Here is a 24686-nt window from a genome sequence, read left to right on the forward strand (position 1 = left end):
CCACGAACACCAAATACTCCCAGACACAGACCAGGCCCATTAACACCAAACACTCCCAGACACAGACCGGGCCCACTAACACCAAACACTCCCAGACACAGACCGGGCCCACTAACACCAAACACTCCCAGACACAGACCGGGCCCATTAACACCAAACACTCCCAGACACAGACCGGGCCCACTAACACCAAACACTCCCAGACACAGACCAGGCCCATTAACACCAAACACTCCCAGACACAGACCGGGCCCACTAACACCAAACACTCCCAGACACAGACCGGGCCCACTAAACACCAAACACTCCCAGACACAGACCAGGCCCATTAACACCAAACACTCCCAGACACAGACCGGGCCCACTAAACACCAAACACTCCCAGACACAGACCGGGCCCACTAAACACCAAACACTCCCAGACACAGACCGGGCCCACTAAACACCAAACACTCCCAGACACAGACCGGGCCCACGAACACCAAACACTCCCAGACACAGACCGGGCCCACGAACACCAAACACTCCCAGACACAGACCGGGCCCACTAAACACCAAACACTCCCGGGTACAGCACGGGTTAGATACAGAGTAAAGCTCCCTCTACACTGTCCCATCAAACACATTAAAAATGTTTTTGGGATGTGGGTGACACTGGCAAGGCAGTATTAGTTACTGAGGGAAATAAGAGTCAACCACACAGTGTGGGACCAGAATCACGTGTAGACTCTCCCCCCACGACCACACCTACTGCACCGTGCAATGAGCACGATTAGATTCTCCAGCCCCTCCTCGCAGGCTCTCAACGACATCCCCAGATATCCAGATGGCGAGTACAGCCTGGGAAACTCTCTTTCCAACTTTGTTTGAAAGCCAGGCTAAGATCACGAACTATGCACATGGGTGTGGGTTCCCATCCCCCGTAGTCCCGACTGATCTATCCTGAATATCAGAGAATTAACGGAGTCGCTGAAACATTCCAACATCCTGCATTGGTCAAACCTGCTTCTGCTCCATCAGGGGAAGAGCGTCCAGGAGCAGTGTCATCCAGAAGGAACGCGGAGCGATGCGTGCAGTCATTAGTGAGAGCAGGAGCTTGGCAGCCTCCTCAAACTTCGTCTCCCCGTACAGCTTGTGGAATTCACAATACTTTCCTGTCGACAGGAAAACACAGAAGATATTACATCGAGGCTGCAGCACAGGAACAGGCCACTCGGCCCAACTGGTCCATGCCGGTGTTTCTGCTCCACGAGCCTCCTCCCACCCCTCTTCTAACCTTCTATTCCTTTCTCCCTCATACGTTTATCAAGCTTCCCCTGGAATAGATCTATACTATTCGCCTCAACTACTCCTGGTAGAGTTCAACATTCTCACCACTCTCTGGGTAAAGAAGTTTCTCCTGAATTCCCTATTGGATTATTAGTGACGATCTTATATTTATGACCCCTAGTTCTGGTCTCCCCCACAAGTGGAAACATCTTCTCTACGTCTACCCTATCGAACCCTTTCATAATATTAAAGGCCTCTATCAGGTCACCCCCTCAGTCTTGTCTTTTCTAGAGAAAAGACCCCCAAGCCTGTTCAATCTTTCAGACATGGAGTCATGTCTTTCATACGGAGAGACTCAGCAGGGCCCAGGCCCGGAATAGCTGGAGGTTCAGCAGAGCAAGGGTCTACTCAAGTCTCCTCGCCCACCAGACTCCCCTCCCTGATCTACCATGGCCGCCAACATAAACCCCTTCAATTTAAAACTCTCACCCCAATCTTTCAATCCCTCCATGGTATTGCCCCATCCCATCTGCGCCCTCTCCTGTAACCCCACAGTCTCCACTGACCTCTCCATTCCCACAACTCTTGCCCACACCTGTCGCCCCATCATTGGCGGCAATGCCTTCAGCTGCCTGGGTCCTTCTCCAACCAGTCAACTCTGACCGTACTCCTCCACACCACTCAAACTACCCCCCACCCTCCCCCCGCCTCCACACCACTCAAACTCCCCCCACCCCCGCCTCCACACCACTCAAACTCCCCTCCCCCCGCATCCACACCACTCAAACTCCCCCACCCCCGCCTCCACACCACTCAAACTCCCCTCCCCCCGCCTCCACACCACTCAAACTCCCCTCCCCCCGCCTCCACACCACTCAAACTCCCCTCCCCCCGCCTCCACACCACTCAAACTCCCCTCCCCCCGCCTCCACACCACTCAAACTCCCCTCCCCCCACCTCCACACCACTCAAACTCCCCTCCCCCCGCCTCCACACCACTCAAACTCCCCTCCCCCCACCTCCACACCACTCAAACTCCCCTCCCCCCGCCTCCACACCACTCAAACTCCCCTCCCCCCATCTCCACACCACTCAGACTACCCCCCACCCCCGCCTCCACACCACTCAAACTACCCCCCACCCCCGCCTCCACACCACTCAAACTACCCCCCACCCCCGCCTCCACACCACTCAGAAACCCCCCCCTCCATCTCCACACCACTCAGAAACCCCCCCCTCCATCTCCACACCACTCAGAAACCCCCCTCCATCTCCACACCACTCAGAAACCCCCCCCTCCATCTCCACACCACTCAGAAACCCCCCTCCATCTCCACACCACTCAGAAACCCCCCCCTCCATCTCCACACCACTCAGAAACCCCCCTCCATCTCCACACCACTCAGAAACCCCCCTCCATCTCCACACCACTCAGAAACCCCCCCCTCCATCTCCACACCACTCAGAAACCCCCCTCCATCTCCACACCACTCAGAAACCCCCCCCTCCATCTCCACACCACTCAGAAACCCCGCATCCTCACCTCCCTGAACCCCCCTCCCCCCCAACTTTGGTTAAAAACCTTCTCAAAAAGCCCATCTTGGGCCAAGCTGTCAGTCACCTCGCCCCCTATGCTCAGCATTCATTTTCCAGGTCTATCAGGGAAGCTCTGCAGGACTTTTAATATTAAAGCCAATATATGATTGCAACTTTTGGTTTATTAAAGGGTTAGATGAGGTACAGCAGGAAGCAGTGATTTGGCACCAAGCTTGGGTTTTAAAAGATTAAAAGCAGAAGGGAAGATCGAGGGAGGTGTGGAGTTCCAGTTTTAAGGTCCTAGGGTAAGAATGAGTTAGAATAGGAGACAGCATGATGAGTTTTCATTTCAACAGTGAGGATTCAGGGAGGAGGGTGGTGTATTTGCAGCTGAGGAACCAAAGATTTAAAGAACAGGATGCATTGGTTTTGATCTTTCAGAATTCCCTAGATTCTAGAACGGTCCCCGTGGATTGGAAGGTAGCAAATGTAACCCTGCTATTCAAGAAAGGAGGGAGAGAAAACAGGGAACTATAGGCCAGTTAGCCTGACATCAGTAGTGGAGAAAATGCCAGAATCTATTATTAAGGACATAGTAACAGGGCACTTAGAAAATAATTATATGATTAGGCAGAATCAACATGGTTTTATGAAAGGGAAATCGTGTTTGACAAATTTATTAGAGTTTTTTGAGGATGTAACTAGCAGGGTAGATAAAGGGGAACCAGTGGATGTAGTATATTTGGATTTTCAAAAGGCATTCGATAAGGTGCCACACAAGAGGTTGTTACACAAGATTAGGGCTCATGGGATTGGGGGTAATATATTAGCATGGATTGAGGATTGGTTAATGGACAGAAAACAGAAAGTAGGAATAAATGGGTCATTTTTGGGTTGGCAGATTGTAACTAGTGGGGTGCCGCAGGGATCAGTGCTTGGGCCTCAGCTATTTACAATATATATTAATGACTTAGATGAGGGGACCGAGTGTAACGTATCCAAGTTTGCTGGTGATACAAAGCTAGGTGGGAAAGTAAGCTGTGCGGAGGACATAGAGTCTGCAAAGGGATATAGACAGGTTAAGTGAGTGGGCGAGAAGATGGCAGGTGGAGTATAATGTGGGGAAATGTGAAATTATCCATTTTGGTAGGAACAGAAAAGCAGAATATTTTTTAAAAGGTGAGAGACTAAGAAATGCTGGTCGTCAAGGGGATTTGGGTGTCCTTGTACACAAATCACAAAGTTAACATGCAGGTACAGCAAGCAATAAGAAAGGCAAATGGTATTATAGCCTTTATTGCAAGGAGGTTGGAGTATAAGAGTAAGGAGGTCTTGATACAATTCTATAGGGCTCTGTTGAGACCACACCTGGAGTACCGAGTACAATTTTGGTCTCTGAGGAAGGATATACTTGCCTGTTCACTCGAGGTTCACTAGATTGATTCCCGGGATGAGAGGGTTGTCCTGTGAGGAGAGATCTAGTAGAATGGGCCTATACTCTCGAGTTTAGAAGAATGAGAGGTGATCTCATTGAAACACAAGATTCTGAGAGGGCTTGACAGGGTAGATGCAGTTTCCCCTGGCTGGAGAGTCTAGAACAAAGGTCATAGTCTCAAGATAAGGGGATGGCCATTTAGGACCGGGAGGAGGAAACATTTTTTCACTCAGAGGGTTGTAAATCTTTGGAATTCTCTACCCCAGAGGGCTGTGGATGCTCAGTCATTGAGTATATTCAAGATTGAGATCGATGGATATTTGGACACCAAGGGAATCAAAGGATATGGGGACGGGGCACAAAAGTGGAGTTGAGGTAGAAGAACGGCCATGATCTTACTGAATGGCGGAGCAGGCTCGAGGCCGACTCCTGCGCCTATTTCTTATGTAACAGCAGGAGAGCATTTCCTCCAATGTGTCTGTGCTGGCTCTTCGCTAAAGCAATCCAAACCTAATCCCACTGCCCCCTCTCTCCCCATAGCCCTGTATCAATCCAAACCTAATCCCACTGCCCCACTCTCTCCCCATAGTCCTGTATCAATCCAAACTAATCCCATTGCCCCCTCTCTCCCCATAGTCCTGTATCAATCCAAACCTAATCCCACTGCCCCACTCTCTCCCCATAGCCCTGTATCAATCCAAAACTAATCCCACTGCCCCACTCTCTCCCCATAGCCCTGTATCAATCCAAAACTAATCCCACTGCCCCGCTCTCTCCCCATAGTCCTGTATCAATCCAAAACTAATCCCACTGCCCCACTCTCTCCCCATAGCCCTGTATCAATCCAAAACTAATCCCACTGCCCCACTCTCTCCCCATAGCCCTGTATCAATCCAAAACTAATCCCACTGCCCCACTCTCTCCCCATAGTCCTGTATCAATCCAAAACTAATCCCACTGCCCCACTCTCTCCCCATAGTCCTGTATCAATCCAAAACTAATCCCACTGCCCCACTCTCTCCCCATAGTCCTGTATCAATCCAAAACTAATCCCACTGCCCCACTCTCTCCCCATACTCCTGTATCAATCCAAAACTAATCCCACTGCCCCACTCTCTCCCCATAGTCCCGTATCAATCCAAAACTAATCCCACTGCCCCCTCTCTCCCCATAGTCCTGTATCAATCCAAAACTAATCCCACTGCCTCCCTCTCCCCATAGCCCTGTATCAATCCAAAACTAATCCCACTGCCCCACTCTCTCCCCATAGTCCTGTATCAATCCAAAACTAATCCCACTGCCCCACTCTCTCCCCATAGCCCTGTATCAATCCAAAACTAATCCCACTGCCCCCTCTCTCCCCATAGTCCTGTATCAATCCAAAACTAATCCCACTGCCTCCCTCTCCCCATAGCCCTGTATCAATCCAAAACTAATCCCACTGCCCCACTCTCTCCCCATAGTCCTGTATCAATCCAAAACTAATCCCACTGCCCCCTCTCTCCCCATAGTCCTGTATCAATCCAAAACTAATCCCACTGCCTCCCTCTCCCCATAGTCCTGTATCAATCCAAAACTAATCCCACTGCCCCACTCTCTCCCCATAGTCCTGTATCAATCCAAAACTAATCCCACTGCCCCACTCTCTCCCCATAGTCCTGTATCAATCCAAAACTAATCCCACTGCCCCACTCTCTCCCCATAGTCCTGTATCAATCCAAAACTAATCCCACTGCCCCACTCTCTCCCCATAGTCCTGTATCAATCCAAAACTAATCCCACTGCCCCCTCTCCCCATAGCCCTGTATCAATCCAAAACTAATCCCACTGCCCCCTCTCCCCATAGCCCTGTATCAATCCAAAACTAATCCCACTGCCCCACTCTCTCCCCATAGCCCTGTATCAATCCAAAACTAATCCCACTGCCCCCTCTCCCCATAGTCCTGTATCAATCCAAAACTAATCCCACTGCCCCACTCTCTCCCCATAGTCCTGTATCAATCCAAACCTAATCCCACTGCCCACTCTCTCCCCATAGCCCTGTATCAATCCAAAACTAATCCCACTGCCCCACTCTCTCCCCATAGTCCTGTATCAATCCAAAACACATATACCAGGACACTGGGACTACTGGGTAAATAGGCCTGCCTACCGAGGAAGGTCAGCCGGTCACTCAGCAGCATGGATGGTCCCAGGTTGTTGATGAGGTCGAGGTCAGAAAAGCTTCCTTTAATACTGTAATCCTGCAGAAACCTGCAAAACAAACCAGAACCTTTATAGAACAGTATAGCTGAGCAATCACCCCAGCCAGAGGGTAGGTCTACTCTATTTGCTGGCTGTAAGAGCCCTATGTTAAATGGATTCCTAGGGCATAAGCCCATGGCACAAAACTGCCCAAACTGACAATCTCAAGGGGAGGATGGGGCACAGGACAGCTTATGTGGGAAATGGTAAAACGTCACACTGCCACACTCTACTGAAACTGTGACAAGGCACATCGATGTACCTTTCCTGGGAGTGCTTGATGCTGACCTGGGTCCCTAAATTCTTCAAAAGGGAATTGCATAAATACTTCAAGGGAAAAAATGTGCAGGGCTATGGGGAAAGAGCGGGGGAATGGGACTAATTGGATTGCTCTACCAAACAGCCAGCGCAGGCACAATGGGTGGAATGGCCTCCTCCTGTGCAGTATCATTCCATGATACTACGATAAATAGAAAGAGTTCTATTCCCCCAGCACCGACATCTCTCACTTTGATGAGAACAAAAATTTACAAAACAAATCAAAAAGCCGTCAACATACTGATGGAGGAATGCGGGACTTTGGAGCGTCAGTGCCCTTCTGCTACTGAGGACGGGACACACCCAGTAAATGCAGCAGGGTGGGGTATCCATGTCCGATGGCTGCCGATCACTGCCCCAACCGAGTCAGCTAACTCAGCACAGACCCAGGCCCTCCCTGGGCTATGTGGCTCAGTACCACATCGTGCAGTGCACGTATCCAGAAGCTCAATTCACAGCATTCATATCCGATTACCCCCACCCCTCCCCATTACATTCTAGAAAAGAGACCTGCCAGTCCACCCTCCCTCAGTTAGAGACAAACAGTTACTCCTGGTTAATCCCGCACCAAAACCAGATATAAAATTGCCAAATTCAGATACTGCAGGCCCCAGCTACAAGGTAACTTCAAACTACAGGGATAAAAAGCAAGGACACGGCTCCGCCTAATCGCCCAGTGGGTAAAGGCAGTGCTCCATGCAGTGGTTAGGGTGCTGCAACTGGCCTCAGTGCCCACATGGGTGGGAGATGAAGATCAGGCAGGACGGCCGCTCTAGATTACCTTCAGTCACGCCTGTTGCAAAATGTGTCCAAGTGGACATCAAGTAGCAAAGGACCAAGTTGTGTGATGGCTCCCATAACCAAATAGCCAGCTCACACTTCGGCGGGGTGGCAGAGCATCTCCAGCGCCCCTCAGGCAGCAGAGGAACGAGGTTTGCGATTTCTCTCACGGTCGAACAGTCTGCCAACAGTTGCTGTCTAGAGTTCCTCGGGTGAGTACCAGTGGGTCTCGGGCACCTGTGGGTGCCTTCAGGAGGAAGGGGCAAAATTGAAATAGCGAGTAGGGTGAGGCTGGCGCGTCAGACTGCTCGTTAACATTCACACAGACCTGTCGGAGATGAGCGTGGCGAAGAACGAGTCTTTTGCTCGAATGCTCCAGGACAGCGCCGATCCCAGCCGATTGTTGCGCACAGCTTTCATCGCCATGATCTTACAGACGCTCCTCACTGCAGGAAGAGCCACACACATTACATTACAGTTAAACTCTCTCCAGGCCTCGCTCAGAGGCAGGTCACCTATTGATCAGGAAGACGCACAGAGCATAGGAACAGGAGGAGGCCATTCAGCCTGTTCCGCCGTTCAATTAGATCATGGCTGATCTGTATCTTAACTTTATTTACCAGCCTTGGCGCCATATCCTTTAAAACCCTTACCTAACAAAAATCGATCAATCTCAGTTTTGAAAGCTCCAATTGGCCCCCATCATCCACAACTTTTTGTGGGAGAGAGTTCCAGATTTCCACTACCCTTTGTGTGAAGAAGTGCTTCCTAACGGCCCAGCTCTGAGTTTAAGGTTTTGCCCCCTTGTTCTGGACTCCCCCGCCAGAGGAAATAGTTTCTCTCTATCTACCCTGCAGAGTCAACATTTCAGGTCGATGAGCTCTTATCAGAACTGGAAGATGTTCTGGTTCTGATGAAAGGTCATCGACCTGAAACATTAACTCTGTTTCTCTCTCCAGATGCTGTCTGACCTGCATTTCCTGTTTTTATTTCAGATCAAAGGCATCACTGCTTTGAAGATTGGTACAAGGACTAGCCGACCTTCTGTGGCACCGCCCGTGGGTAGTCAGGAGTCTGGGCACAGGCATGCTGTTTGTCGCCAGCCTGTTCGGTCCCTTTAAGGCCACTGCCCTGTGGGAAGCTGGGATAAATGGGCAGACCCTGTAGCCATTAGAAGGCTAACGATGTGCCTGTTGGAGGTTTCTCCAGTTGCACAGCTGCATACCTGCTCTCCTTGGAGATAGGCCAGATTATCCCAAGGTCAGGAACCAGCAGGAAATGACTGTCTTTCCCCTTTCCCTTTTGGTAGACATAATTATTGAGTTGTGGTTTGTTGGTGTTTTACACGAGGTGTGATGGATGCACCATGTACACTAGCAGGTCACTGCACGTCAGAATGTGCCATCTCCTGCTGTGTAGCACACAATGTATCAGGGCCACTGACTTACAGAGTGACAAGTGAAAGTGGTTTTATTCCAGAATATTCAGGGAGTGGCAGCAATGTTTTCAAGTTCAAATTATGTAATATGTTCATCTTTTTGTGGATTCTTGATTATTCAGGGCTCGCGTGTGTATTATTCAATTTAACATTAACGCTATATAAAGCGCATAAGATGATGTTTTAGGTCACAGGTGGAAGGGAGGTTGCACGAACTGATTGTAGCAAGACATGGAGTAAGAGGGACCATGTGGCTTGGAAGCTTGAAGGTGGTCCTGAGGTCAGTGAGCATTGTGGACAAGGATTATGGGGAGTGGGAGAATGAGAGGTGCAAGGGTCTGGGTGACTCGGGAGGGGTTTGCGCTGGGAGGAGCAGTCCTGGTATTTAGCAGGACTTTGGAGGTGGGGGGGGAGATTTTCTGGGGTACGGGAGTGTCAGGAGGCATGTGACAGCAGCGAGAGGATGAAATGGAGTGACAACACACAGGTGGCAGTGCTGGGGTATGGGAGCACTGGGGAAGGGGGTAGCTGGGTGGTACTGACAAAAAAGGGGTTTATTCAGGGGGACAGGGAAGCAGTGGGAATAGAGGGAAAGGCTTGGGTGCACAGTATGGGGATGGTGGGAGCAGCAAGAAGGGACAAGACGGAGCAGTGGGCTGGATTGAAGTACCAAGAGGGGGACAGGAGAATGAACTGAACTCATTTCCTAGCATGTGTAGAAAAGGGATTCCCATGTGCTCACCTAGGGAAGCCTGTATTATTTTAAATACTGTCCAGCAGGCATTTTAAACAGTATTTTTCCTAGCACGGAGGAGCAGGGCACCATCTGCGAGTTACACAGTATAATGCTCTTCTATCAACTTAGTGACCAGGATAGAAATATTTTACTCTGGCTCTCTCCCCCAGGTTGGAAATAAACTCAAGTACACACTTCTCAAAAAGGTGAAATTCTATCAAACCTGCAGCCATTTGATGTTAGCAAGTGCCATAGTGAGAGCCATCAATCAGACTGCAGTGAAGGGAGACGCCACAGCACCATTAAAGGTTACAAAGAGTGTGACGGAACTGCGATACATGGTAAAAATGAGGAGCGGGGAGGGAAAGGAATTTTTCACCCAAACGGAAATCAAGTTGTGGAAAAAGTTATCAGGTAAGCACATTTAAGCAGATGGTATAAATGGGGTAGAGATGGAGAGGGAGAGAGAATTGATTTCTAGGGAGAAGGCATTGAAGGATATGGTGAGAAGGCTGTGTTGAGGGAAAAGAAAAACATTGTTGGTCCAGGAGGGACACTCTTCTGAGGCTGAGACAGGGACACATTGTTGGGGTATTTTGCACTGTAACTAATCAGGGAGCGCTCAGACAGAGAGAGTGCCCAAAATGGGAGCGTGCTCCATTCTCCCACCCTCACAAAAATTCACACCAAAAAGTCCCGTTTCCCCATCACTGTCAGTCAGGTGAATACAAACTGGGACACATCTCCATCCCCTCACCCCCACACCAAAGTTCTGCTCCTAAATAAAGGTAACAGGAGCCCATCACCTTGCTCAGTCATCTGCCGTTGCTCACATATTCTCAGCACCTTCAGTGCCTTGCGTTCAGTGACGAGAGGTACTCGCTCAATATAAAGCTCGAGGTAAACCCGGCCAAACTGCGGACAGTGGTCAAAGTAGTCTACGGCCAGCTGCCAGAGGCTGAAATCATCGAACAGAAAAAAAGACACATTAACCCACAGCAAAGCACGGAGAATCTCTGCACTATCCTCTAATAAAAAAGCACACAGTTATAGTCAACATGGACAGATAGTGTCACCCCACTGCAACTAAAACCCAGCAGGCAGCATTGACCCACCTGTCGTGGCAGAAGAGCCCGGAGGCATATTCCAGAATGAGGAATTCACGAAGATTTGAACCAAAACTGTAACGAGAAAAACCCAAAAGTAAGAATATAACCACTCCGGAACTTTCATCCAACACATGAAACCTCTCTACAATCATGGACATCAAGCCTTAGAAATGCAAACTAACTTCTGGGAATGAACATAAACCATGACCAGCAGCGGACTGTGTAGTGTCCATATATATTTATTCTTCCTCCCCTTTCCCATAGATAACCAGTTTAAATGTTAAATGTATGCAGGGCTGCCTCTCTATGGCCCTGTAAGTAAAGCACTGAATGGCGTGGCACTAACCCATACAGACCAGAAGGTGCTAGCGTCAATTCCTGGTTTGTGCTGAGGTAGCAGGAAGGGTGCTACAGGAGAGATGGGGACAAAATTATGTGCGTGCACACAGAGGAAATTAAAAAACAAAAACTCCAGTCGATCCTCCCAGTGGAAGCCACCACCGGGCTCAGTGTAACGGGGGTGTACCCTGGGGGTGTAGCCTGGGGGCTTGCAGTCTCACACTAGGCATTAGGCACAGAAAGGGGCAACACAGTGGCACTGGGTTCTAGTGTGCCAGTGTAAAGAGGCAATACCACACAGGCGGGATGGATACAGCATAGTGTCTCACTCAATCCCCAATCAAAATGTGTTGGGAAAAGGCGACAGAGCGAGGTAATCTTGCCTAGTTCCTCCTTGATGATCAGCAATGGGAGCTGCTGATGGCACCAGGCAGCATATCATGCATCCATCCTCTCAGTGGCCGGCTGCAATCCAGGTGGATAAAGAAAACTGATACAATGGCAAACATTTACTGAAATACCAGCCTCCGCTACAAACAAAAGTGAAAAAAAATAACCACAGGAAGAGGACTCAGGCTGGACCTGAATTTGCCGATTACACTAATGAAAGATCTCAATAAGTCACATTTTTTACACTCTTACACTTCCACCTTCACAACCCTTCTGCAACCCAGTACCCAGCTCGAAGATCCCTGTCAGGAATATTGTATGGTGGGGGAGCAACGGGTCTAAATCTGTCCCTGTATCACGGAGCGACGGGACCTGGGTCTAAACCTGCTCTTTTATGACGAATCCACACTGGAACCACGTAGCGGTGAGACATGGGGGCGACCGGGCACGGGCTCTCACCTGTGACTTGGGGCGACCGGGCACGGGCTCTCACCTGTGACTTGGGGCGACCGGGCACGGGCTGTTCTACCCTGCAGCAACAAATCATAGGAAGTCACAGCACAGAAGGAGGCCATTCGGCCCATCATGCCCATGCCGGTCGAAAAGAGCTATCCAGCTTAATCCCACTTTACAGCACTTGGTCCGTAGCCCTGTAAGTCATGGCACTTCAGGTGCACATACAAGTACTTTTTAAAATGAGTTGAGGGTTTCTGCCTCTACCACCCTTTCAGGCAGTGAGTTCCAGACCCCCACCACCCTCTGGGTGAAAACATTTCTCCTCAGCTCCCCTCTAATCCTTCTACCAATTACTTTAAATCTATGCCCCCTGGTTATTGACCCCTCTGCTAAGGGAAATAGGTCCTCCCGATTCACTCTATCTAGGCCCCTCATAATTTTATACCTCAATTAAATCTCCCTTCAGCCTCCTCTGTTCCAAAGAAAACAACCCCAGCCAATCTAATCTTGTCTCATAGCTAAAATTCTCCAATCCTGGCAATATCCTCGTAAACCTCCTCTGTACCCTCTCTAGTGAAATCACATCCTTCCTGTAATGTGGTGACCAGAACTGTACACAGTTCTCAAGCTGTGGCCTAACCAGTGTTTTATACAGTTCCAGCATAACCTCCCTGCTCTTATATTCTATGCCTCAGCTAATAAAGGAAAGTATCCCGTATGCCTTCTTAACCACCTTATCTACCTGTCCTGCCACCTTCAGGGATCTGTGGACATGCACTCCAAGGTCCCTTTGTTCCTCTACACCTCTCAGTATCCCATTTATTGTGTATTCCCTTGCCTTGTTTGCTCTCCCCAATTGCATTACCTCATACTTCTCTGGATTGAATTCCATTTGCCACTTTTCTGCCCACCTGAACAGTCCATTGATATCTTCCTGCAGTCTACAGCTTTCCTCCTCACTATCAACCACACGGCCAATTTTTGTATCATCTGCAAACTTCTTGATCAGCCCCCTACATTTAAGTCCAGATCATTGATAAATACCACAAAAAGCAAGGGACCTTGTCCTGAGCCCTGCGGGACCCCATTGGAAACATCCTTCCAGTCACAAAACACCCGAACATTATCTTTTGCTTCCTGCCACTGAAACAATTTTGGATCCAACTTGCCACTCTCCCTTGGATCCCATGGAAGTTTACATTTTTGACCAGTCTGCCATGTGGGTCCTTGTCAAAAGCCTTGCTAAAATCCATGTTACCTCCTCAAAAAATTCAATCAAGTTAATCAGACACAACCTTCCCTTAACAAATCCATGCTGACCGTCCTGGATTAATCTGCGCCTTTCTAAATGGCGATTTATGCTGTCCCTCAGAATTGATTCCAATAATTTGCCCACCATCGAGGTTAGGCTGACTGGCCTATAATTACTCAGTCTATCCCTTTCTAAACAATGGTATAACGTTAGCAGTCCTCCAATCCTCCGGCACCATGCCTGTAGCCAGGGAGGATTGGAAAATGATGGTCAGAGCCTCCGCTATTTCCTCCCTTGCTTCTTTTAACAGCCTGGGATACATTTCATCTAGGCCTGGTGATTTATCTGCTTTCAAAGATGCTAATCCCCTTAATACTTCCTCTCTCACTATGTTTATCCCATTCAATATTTCACACTTCTCCTCCTCAACTACAATCTCTGCATCGTCCCCCTCTTTTGTGAAGACAGACGCAAAGTATTCATTAAGAACCAGACCCACATCTTCCGCCTCCACACATAGGTTACCTTTTTGGTCTCTAATAGGCCCTACTCTTTCTTTAGTTATCCTCTTGCTCTTAATGTATTTATAAAACATCATTGGGTTTTCCTTAATTTTACTCGCCAGTATTATTTCATACCCTCTCTTTGCTTTCCTAATTTCCTTTTTAATTTCACCCCTGCACTTTTTACATTCCTCTAGGCTTTCTGTAGTATTGAGCTCTCGGTGTCTGACATAAGCTTTCCCTTATTGCCTTATCTTACCATGTAGGCTCCTGGTCATCCAGGGGGCTCTAGATTTGGCAGCCCCACTCTTTTTCTTTGTGGGAACATGTTTGTCTGCACCCCTTGAATGCCTCCCACTGCTCTGACACTGATTTACCTTCAAGTAGCTGTTTCCAGTCCACTTTTGCTAAATCACTTCTCAGCTTAGTAAAATTGGCCTTTCTCCAATTGAGAACTTTTGCTCCTGTTCCATCTTTATCCTTTTCCGTATGCTAAATCTAACTGAATTATGATCACTGCCACCAAAATGCTCTCCCACTGATACTCCTTCCACCTGCCCAGATTCATTCCCTAAAACTAAATCCAGAACTGCCCCTTCTCTTGTTGGGCTTGCTACGTACTGGCTAAAAAAAGTTCTCCTGAATGCAATTTAAGAATTCTGCACCCTCTATACCTTTTACACTGATTGTATCCCAGTTAATATTAGGATAGTTGAAATCCCCTACCATTACTGCCCTATTGCTCTTGCACTTCTCAGAAATTTGCCTAGATTTTTGCTCCTCCATCTCCCTCTAATTGTTTGGGGGTCTATAGTACACTCCCAGCAGTGTGACTGCCCCTTTTTTGTTCTTTAGCTCAACCCATATGGCCTCATTTGATGATCCTTCTAACATATCATCCCTCCTCACAGCTGTAATTGTTTCATTAACCAATATTACCACCCCCCATCTCTATCTCGTCTGAAAACCCTGTAACCAGGAACGTTGAGCTGCCATTCCTGCCCCTCTTTAAGCCATGTTTCTGTAATAGCTAAGATATCGTACTGCCACGTGTCTCTCTGTGCCCTCAGCTCATCTTCCTTATTCATTAGACTCCTTGCATTGAGGTATCTACCATTAAGCACTGCCGAGCTCTTTTGTTGTCTATTTTCTAGCCCTCGTTTCCTCTGCCTTCCAAATTCGCTTACTAATTTTTTAACTACCATTTCCAGTTCTGCTTCTCTCCCTTCTGAATCTGTGCTCAGGTTCTCACCCCCTGCCAAGCTAGTTTAAACCCTCAAAAGCACTAGCAAACCTCCCCACGAGGATATTGGTCCCGGCCCTGTTGAGTTGCAACCCATCCGGCTTGTACAGGTCCCACCTCACCCAGAATCGGTCTTAATGCCCCAGGAATCTAAAGCCCTCCCTCCTGCACCATCTCTCCAGCCACGCATTCATCTGCTCTATCCTCCTATTTCCATACTCACTAGCATGTGGCACCGGGAGTAATCTGAAGATTACTACCTTTGAGGTCCTGCTTATTAATCTCTTTCCTAACTCTTTAAAATCTGCGTGCAGGATCTCATCCCTCTTTCTACTTATGTCAGGAACAATAAATGAAAAAATAAAATCTCAGCACAGTATTAACATTGATAATTTTCACTCGCTCTATGGAAGCTGGGATAAAGCTGTCTCAGAATATCATTCCCTTCATTCTTTTTCTGAAGTGCAAGAAAAGGAGCAGTGAATGAAGACCCAGAGACACACGGAGCAGCAATCTGCCAACAGCTACAGGTCACAGAGGTTGGCTGTTATAAGTACCAGCGTTTTAATGAAATACCACACAAGGAAACCCTCGGCACAAATTAATGGACTGTTGGGGAAGGGCAGACACCCCACCCTGCAGATTAAACACACACTCACTGAAGATTATGGGACTGTAGGAGGTTGCAATGATCCAGTAGGTCCGTTAGATGAGCCACAAACCACCAGTTATTCAGGACGGTGCTGAAACGAGAGCAGTATGAAAAACATCAGTATGGAAACACTGGCTTTAATAAGCAAGATACATAAAACAGTTGGAAAGCAATGCTTCTTTAGAACAGCAGAAACTGAGCACACAACTTGGAAGGACCATCAGCAGCACCTAATATGGTGCCCAGTGCTTTGATGACTCAGTCTCTGCAACATTAACATTTTTTAAATGAGCAATATATAGAATAAAGCTGAACGTTAACAGATCGAGTATTGACCACCACCCCTGCCAATTGCTCAGTGAGTTAATCCAGCGGCTGAGTCATAGAAACTAAGGGCGACAACTCAACCTTGGGTTAGGGAAGAGGGAAGTCAGGACGTGGCAAGCTTGAGGGATGTAGAGAGATGGGGTTGAGTCTGACCCCTAATCTTGAGACTATGACCCCTATTTCTAGACTCTCCAGTGGGGAAACAGCCTCTCAGCATCTAACCTGTCAAGCCCTCGAAGAATTTTATACGTTTCAATGAGATCACCTCTCATTCTTCAAAACTCCAGGGAATAATAGGCCCATTCGACTCAATCTCTCCTCACAGGACAACCCTTTCATTCCAGGAATCAATCCAGTGAACCTTTGTTGCACCCCCTCTAAGGCAGTATATCCTTCCTTAGGTAAGGAGACTAAAACTGTACACAGTACTCCAGGTGTGGTCTCAACAGAGCCCAATATAATTGCAGCAAGACTTCATTATTCTTGTACTCCAATTCCCTTGCAATAAAGGCCAATATACCACTTGCCTTCCTAATTGCTTGCTGTACCTGCATGTTAACTTTCTGTGCTTCATGTACAAGGACACTCAAATCCCTCTGAAAAAAAATCAAAATTTTTTAGTCTCTCACCTCTTAAAAAAAAATTCTGCTTTTCTATTCTTCCCATCAAAGTGGATAATTTCACATTTCCCCACATTATACTCCACCTGCCAACTTCTTGCCCACTCACTTAACCTGTCTATATCCCTTTGAAGCTTCTTTGCATCCTCCTCACAGCTTACTTTCCCACCTAGCTTTGTATCGTCAGCAAACTTGGATACATTACGCTCGGTCGCTTCATCTAAGTCATTGATATAGATTGTAAATAGCTGAGGCCCAAGCACTGATCCCTGCGGCACCCCACTAGTTACAACCTGCCAACCTGAAAATGACCCATCTATTCCTACTCTCTGTTTTCTGTCCATTAACCAATCCTCAATCCATGCTAATATATTACCCCCAATCCCATGAGCCCTAATCTTGTGTAACAACCTCTTGTGTGGCACCTTATCGAATGCCTTTTGAAAATCCAAATATACTACATCCTCTGGTTCCCCTTTATCTACCCTGCTAGTTACACCCTCAAAAAACTCTAATAGATTTGTCATCCCGGACGGGCGAACGTCCTTCACTTTACAACTGAGACCAACTCACACAGGCAGAAATGTGAAAAAGAGTGGCGTCACAGGACAGCAGGTAGGTGATTGGTTAGTATTACTTTTTTTCTGTTAGGGTAGTGGTTTAAACTAAGAACTGGGAAACTATTATTTGCTATTACTTTATTAAATTAATAACTTAAACAAGATACATTAATTAGTTAATAAAACTAAAAACATCAAGTGAATACTCTAAATAAGTAAATATATAAAACAAGGTTAGATAGGGATGGCAGGGCAGGTGGTGTGTTGTAACTGTAGCATGTGGGAATTGGTGGAGAGCAGTGTGATCCCGAGCAACCATATCTGCAGCGTCTGCACAGAGTTGCTGAGCTGGAGTCTGAGCTGCAGACATTGCGATGCATCAGGGAAGGGGAGAGTTACCTGGACACTTTGAGCCAGGAGGTTAGGTAGTGGTTTAGATTTGGTCAGGGACAGGAGGATGTGACTGAGAGTCAGGCAGGTATGGGGACCCAGGATACAGTGATGGAGGAGCCTCAGCCTTTGAACACATCCAAGTACGAGGTACTTGCTACCTGTGTGGATGAGATCAAGGACTGCAGGGAGCATGGGCAAATTGACCACAGCACCATAATAGAAACATATCAACACAAAGGACAGAGTTTCAACAGTTTACAAGACAACGATGGTACAGGAGGCCATTAAAGTGGGGGGAGCGAAAAGGAATGTGGCAATGGTAGGGGCTAGTATAGTCAGGGGGATAGGTACTGTTCTCTGCAGAAGGCTGTGTTACCTGCCCAGTAACAGGGTTAAGGACATCTCCTCGCGGCCAGAGAAGAACTTTTTTTTTGTATCTGAAGAGCTTGAAGTGGGGGGGGGGGGGAGGTGGTGTGGAGATCCAGTTGTCGTGGTCCATGTAGGAACCAACAATATAGGCAGAACTAGGAATGAGGTTTTGCTGAGGGAGTTTGAGGAGCTAGGGACCACATTAATAAGCAGAACTTCAAAGGTGATAATCTCTGGATTACTACCTGAGCCACACGCAAATTGGCAGAGAGACAAACAGATTAGATGTTTAAATGCATGGCTGAAAGGTTGATATGGGAAGCAGGGGTTTCAATTCATGGGACACAGGTGCCCGTACTGGGGAAAGAGGGAGCTGTTCCGTCTGGGACCAGTGTCCTGGCGAATCGAATAACTGGGGCGGTAAATAGAGCTGTAAACTAACAAGGGTTGGGGGGGGGGGGGGGGGGGGGAAGAGTTCAGGTGAGGATAATTTCAATTTTACCAATCTAAAAAGAAAATTCAAGGCTGTAGAGCAGAGTAGCGATTTGGGTAAAAACAAGCAGAGAGTGTGTCAGGAAGGGACAGAGAGATTAACAAAGGTAATAGGGCATTAGTGACTAAGGTCACATCAGGGAAAAAAGTAAAAAGTTAAAATTAAAGGCTCTATATCTGAAGGCACGAAGTGTTCGTAACAAGATAGATGAATTAATGGCACAAATAGAAATAAATGGGTTTGATCTTGTAGCCATTACTGAGATGTGGTTGCAGGGTGACCAAGGTTGGGAACTAAATATTCCAGGGTACTTGACTTTTAGAAAAAAGACAAACAGAATGGAAAAGGAGCGGGGTAGCCCTCGAGTTTATCTCCTCGTTCTTCCAAACGAAATGTATCACTTCCCATTTTTCTGCATTAAATTTCATCTGCCACGTGTCTGCCCATGCCACCAGCCTGTCTATATCCTCTTGAAGTCTATCACTATCCTCCTCACTGTTTACTAAACTTCCAAGTTTTGTGTCATCTGCAAATTTTGAAATTGTGCCCTGTACACCCAAGTCCATGTCATTAATATATATCAAGAAAAGCAGTGATCCCAGCACCGACCCCTGGGGAACACCACTGTACACCTCCCTCCAGTCCGAAAAACCACCATTCACCACTACTCTCTGTTTCCTGTCACTTAACCAATTCTGTATCCGTGTTGCTACTGTCCCCTTTATTCCATGGGCTGCAATCTTGATGACAAGCCTATCATGTAACACTTTATCAACGCCTTTTGAAAGTCCATATACACCACATCAACTGCATTGTCCTCATCGACCCTCTCTGTTACCTCATCAAAAAACTCTATCAAGCTAGTTAAACACGATTTGCCTTTAACAAATCCGTGCTGGCTTTCCCTAATCAATCCACACTCGTCCAAATGACTATTAATTCTGTCCTGGATTATCATTTCCAAAAGTTTCCCCACTACTGAGGTTAAACTGACTGGCCTATAGTTGCTGGGTTTATCCTTACACCTTTTTTTGAACAAGGGCATAACACATTTGCAATTCTCCAGTCCTCTGGCACCACCCCCATATCTGCAGATGTTTGGAAGATTTATGGCCAGCACCTCCGCAATTTCCACCCTTACTTCCCTCAGCAACCTAGGATGTATCCGATCTGGACCAGGTGACTGATCTACTTTAAGTACAGCATGTTCTTATGTCAAACACGATTTCCCTTTAATAATTCATGTTGACTCTGCCTAATCATATTATGATTTTCTAAGTGCTCTGTCACTACTTCCTAATTAATAGATTCTAGCATTTCGGGTTGAGGGCTATGGCGGGGTCAGGTGCGACGAAGGGGTCGGGCGCCACGGCGAGACAGCAGGGTTGAGCGCTACGGCGAGATCGAGCGATATCACTGTAGGTACAGCACAGGAGGAGGCCATTCAGCCCATCATGCCTGTGCATGGTGAGAAGGTGGGTTTAACCCTGAAAATTAGCCTCATAACCACTGGTCCTATTTTTTCAGACAGTAGGTGCTGGTAATGGTTCTGATGTTGCTATTTACAGCTCCCTTCGACCTATCTATTGTTTCTTTGCTTGTCCCTTTACCACCCTCCTTGCCTTGCACCATCATCCCTCACTCCTGCCCTCCACCCTATTAGAGACCTTCCATAAGAACGTAAATAGGAGCAGGAGTAGGCCGTACGACTCCTCAAGCCTACTCCACCATTCAATAAAGTCATGGCTGATCTTCGACCTCAACTCCACTTTCCCACCCGATCCCCGTATCCCTTGATTCCCATCGAGTCCAAAAATCTATCAATCTCAGCCTTGAATATATTCAACGACTCAGCATCCACAGCCTTGTAGGGTCAAGAAGTCCAAACATTCACAAGCCTCTGAGTGAAGAAATTCCTCCTCATCTCAATCTTAAATGGCCGACCTCTTATCCTGAGGCCCAAGCACTGATCCTTGCGGCACCCCACTAGTTACAGCCTGCCAAACTGAAAATGACCCATTTATTCCTACTCTCTGTTTTCTGTCCGTTAACCAATCCATTGGCTTGCCACTGATTTCTCCTCAAAGTTGTATCCAGTCCACTTCTGCCAAATCACCTCTTAGTTCTGTAAAATTTGCCTTCCCCCAATTTAAAATGTTTACTTCTGATTTAACTCTGTCCTTTTCCATAATACTGTACCACTGAATTGTGGTCACTATCCCCAATATGGTCACCCACTGTCACTTCACCCACTTGCCCATCTTCATTTCCCAGGACTGAATCTAGAATTGCATCCCCTCTTGTTGGGCTTGTCACGTACTGGCTAAAAAAGTTTTCCTGGACACCGATCAAGAATTTTGCGCCCTCTGTGCCCCTCACACTGTTTGAATCCCAGTTGATGTTCGGGTAGTTGAAGTTCCCTACTATTATTGCCCTCTTATTTTTGCACTCAGAAATTTGCCTACATATTTGTTCTTCTATCTCCCTTTCGCTATTCGGGGGTCTATAGTTCACTCCCAGTAGTGTGACTGCCCCTTTTTTATTTCTTAGCTCAACCCATATGGCCTCGATTGATGATCCATTTAACAAATCATCCCTTCTCACAACTGTGATTGATTCTTTAACCAATAATGCTACCCCCCCCCCCTCCTTTTTATCACCCACTCTATCCTGCCTGAAAACTATATCCAGGGATATTGAGCTGCCAATTATCCCCCTCTTTAAGCCAGGTTTCCATTATAGCAATGATATCAAGCTGCCATGTGTCTATCTGTGCCCTTAGCTCATCTGCTTTGTTTGTAATACTCCTTGCATTGAAGTATATACCCTTTAACCCCGTCAAATTCCTGTGCTGAACACTATTTAACCTTTGCTTCTTTTGCCTTTCTGAGTCACTAACTACGTCACTAACTGCTTTTCTACTTCCCGTTTCCTGGTCTGAATTTGTCCTCTCTGTACCTGCCCTTTGGTTCCCATCCCCCGCCATACTAGTTTAAACCCTCCCCAATAGAACCAGCAAATGCCCCCGCGAGGATATTGGTCCCGGCTCTGCTTGGGTGCAACCCGTCCAGCTTGTACAGGTCCCGCCTTTCCCAGAATCTGTCCCAATGCCTCAGGAATTTAAACCCCTCCCTCCTACACCATCTCTCAAGCCACACATTCATCTGGTCTATTCTCCTATTTCTGCTCTCGCTAGCACGTGGTACTGGGAGTAATCCTGAGATTACTACCTTAGAAGTCCTGCTTTTTAATTTATTTCCTAACTCCCTATATTCTTTCGCTCTTTCCTTTCCTTCCTTCTCCTTCCACCACCACCAACCACCACATCCACCCCCCCAAACCCAAAACCACTTTCCCTGGCTCTGAACCTGCTTAAAAACTTCAACTTCTTCCAGTTCTGACGAAAGGTCATCGACCTGAAACGTTAACTCTGTTTCTTTCTCCACAGATGCTGCCTCACTAGCTGAGTGTTTCCAGCATTTTCTGTTTTTATATTAAATGAGCCTCATGTTTGTTTCTGTTCTTATGGCATGAATGTGGGAAAACCGCCGTTTCATATTTAGAGTGAAATCATAAGAAAATCATTCTCCAATATCTTTTTTCTGAAGGCATTAAGATGCAGCCTGACTGCGCCCGTGTCATTTGTACATTGCAGGTGGGTGTGCGCTCGTCACCTGCAGTCCTTCAACACCTGGTGAATATTGAACTCAAATGCCGCCAACAGGATTTGGTCCAGGGCATCAGGCCGGCTCCCATAAGAAAAGAAATGATCCACGCAGATCTGCACACAACAGGGAGGAGAATCATCAGCAGTAAGGTCACAACATACAAGAAAAAGCTTGTGTGCAACAAGTCTCTGCTCTCTCACTTCTAACCTGTCTCCTGCCACACAACCGTTCTCTCTCTCTAATCTAAACTACCATGGTCAGGGTTCCTCTGAAATTTCCTCTCTAGTACAATGCATATTCCCAATCCTACACACATTTCCTCCTTCCTGGATTCTCACGGTATTGAAATCAATACTCTTAGCACTGTTTCCTGCTCTTCACTCATTCTTTCCCGGGACCTCCGAACTATGGCATTCTTCACCTCCCCCAGTCTTTACTCCCTCCTAAATCTGTCGCCCCTTTTACACCCACGTTTGCAGTATCAAACTTTGACTCCTGTGCACAGTGAGGACGCAGGGAGGAGTGCATGTCTGGGATGTTGGACTTCCAACTTGGAGAAACAAAAGAGGAAGATTCAGAGAGCCATATGTTCAGGCCAATGGAGTGGCAACAAACAAGCCCAATACTAACAGGACTCTACCAGCGCCACCCAAAGAAGGAAGGAAGGAACCACTCAAAAACTGACCTGTTTAAACTAAAGGTGCACACTAGCAAAACCATTATATCATTATTTCGTCTCACACTATGGGCCTTGGCAATTCACCCAGCTTTCTCAATTTAAGAAAATACCCCCTGATCGTTTAGTTTCAACAACACAAAGCACCACCTAGTTACCGTGCAATGAACTTAGAGTATTAAAACACCACAGCCAAATTCAGGAATTTAGCAAACTGTTCTATCAAGCACTTCATAATCACGTCTCATCAAACACTCCCAGGGCAGGTACAAAACAGATCAGACACAGAGTAAAGCTCCCTCTACACTGTCCCATCAAACACTCCCAGGGCAGGTACAGCACGGGTTAGATAGTGTCCTCTACACTGTCCAATCAAATGTATCATGTGTGGCTCCCTGTCACAGTATACACCCAACCCCAGACCGACTTGCTGTGTAGCTTCTACTTTTTCTGTTTTAAGTTTGGAGACTTACATCCAGTCTGCCTGAATTGGAGCCAAGGTGAAAAGCTGGTGTCTAACCCACCCATTGCGCTGACTGCACCAACTGTGCCTCCACATCAACTCCCTGAAGCTGATACTGGATATAGCATCAGAATGGACTCCTCACCTAATCATATTGAAGACCACACTGAAAGAGAACAGCATTTTGGCGGGTAAGCTGGATAGTTACTAGTTCTCTGGAAGGTTTCTTACCTCTGCGTAGTGATAAAGGTCGGTGGGTTTTACAGACGGGTGAGAATACAGCAGCTTGCTGACCAGGAGGTGGTACCAGGTGGACAAGATATCCTTCTTTTCAAGCAACACGTCCTCATTACCTGCCAGAATCTAAGGAGGAATAAATAAATTGAGTGCCTCTTGCTACGGTCATGTCACACACATTTCACAAACCAATTAGCTGAGCTCTGCCAGGGAAGCAAGTAGATGTGTGACAACTGGCCTTGACACGAAACTCGGAAATGTAATAAACAATGAGGAGGATAGTAACAGACTTCAGGAGGACAGAGACAGACTGGTGAAGTGGGCAGACACATGGCAGATGTAACAACACTGAAGTGTAAAGTGATGCATTTTGGTAGGAAGAATGAGGAGAGGCAATATAAACTAAATGGTACAATTTTAATGGGGGTGCAGGTACAGAAACCTGGGGGTGTATGTACACAAATCTTTGAAGGTGGCTGGGCAAGTTGAGAAGGCTGTTTAAAAAAAAAGCATTTGGGATCCTGGGTTTACTAATGAAGGCAAAGTACAAAAGCAAGGAAGTTATGCTAAACCTTTATAAAACACTGGTTAGGCCTCAGCTGGAGTATTGTGTTCAATTCTGGGCATTACACTTTGGAAAGGATGTCAAGGCCTTAGAGAGGGTGCAGAAGAGATTTACTCGAATGGTTCTAGGGATGAAGGACTTCAGTTATGTGGAGACTGGAGAAGCTGAGATTGTTCTCCTTAGAGCAGAGAAGATTAAGGGGAGATTTGATAGAGGTGTTCAAAATCATGAACGGTTTTGATAAGAGTAAATAAGGAGAAACTGTTTCCAATGGCAGAAGGGTCAGTAACGAGAAGACACAGATTTAAGGTGATCGGCAAAAGAGCCAGAGGCGACATGAGGAAGCATTTTTTTACGCAGTGAGTTGTAATGATCTGGAATGCACTGCCTGAAAGGGCGGTGGAAGCAGATTCAGTAGTAACTTTCAAAAGGGAATTGGATAAATACTTGAAGTGAAAAAATTTACAGGACTATGGGGAAAGGGCAGGGGAATGGAACCAATTGGATAGGTCTTTCAGAGAGCCGGCACAGGCACGATGGGCTGAATGGCCTCCTACTGTGATGTACCCACTAAAGTACCAGTCATCGGGGTGAAGAATATCCATTAGGGCTCTC

The 24686-nt window shown here is 47.1% G+C and overlaps 1 protein-coding gene across 1 annotated transcript in view; it reads right to left on the reverse strand.

The window, feature by feature from the left end:
* The window catches only part of nup85 (nucleoporin 85), a 75138-nt gene that overhangs the window by 4226 nt on the left and 46226 nt on the right, over window positions 1–24686 (reverse strand). The window contains exons 11-18 of the mRNA XM_068004459.1: window positions 23501–23632; window positions 22137–22243; window positions 15708–15791; window positions 10872–10937; window positions 10563–10714; window positions 7911–8028; window positions 6393–6493; window positions 1003–1154 (exon numbers count right to left, since the gene is read on the reverse strand). Coding sequence (XP_067860560.1) covers window positions 1003–1154; window positions 6393–6493; window positions 7911–8028; window positions 10563–10714; window positions 10872–10937; window positions 15708–15791; window positions 22137–22243; window positions 23501–23632 — 912 coding nt within the window. The remainder of the gene's footprint in view (window positions 1–1002; window positions 1155–6392; window positions 6494–7910; window positions 8029–10562; window positions 10715–10871; window positions 10938–15707; window positions 15792–22136; window positions 22244–23500; window positions 23633–24686) is intronic.

This window comes from Heptranchias perlo, chromosome 23 (genome assembly GCF_035084215.1).
Source record: "Heptranchias perlo isolate sHepPer1 chromosome 23, sHepPer1.hap1, whole genome shotgun sequence".
Taxonomy (NCBI): Eukaryota; Metazoa; Chordata; class Chondrichthyes; order Hexanchiformes; family Hexanchidae; genus Heptranchias; species Heptranchias perlo.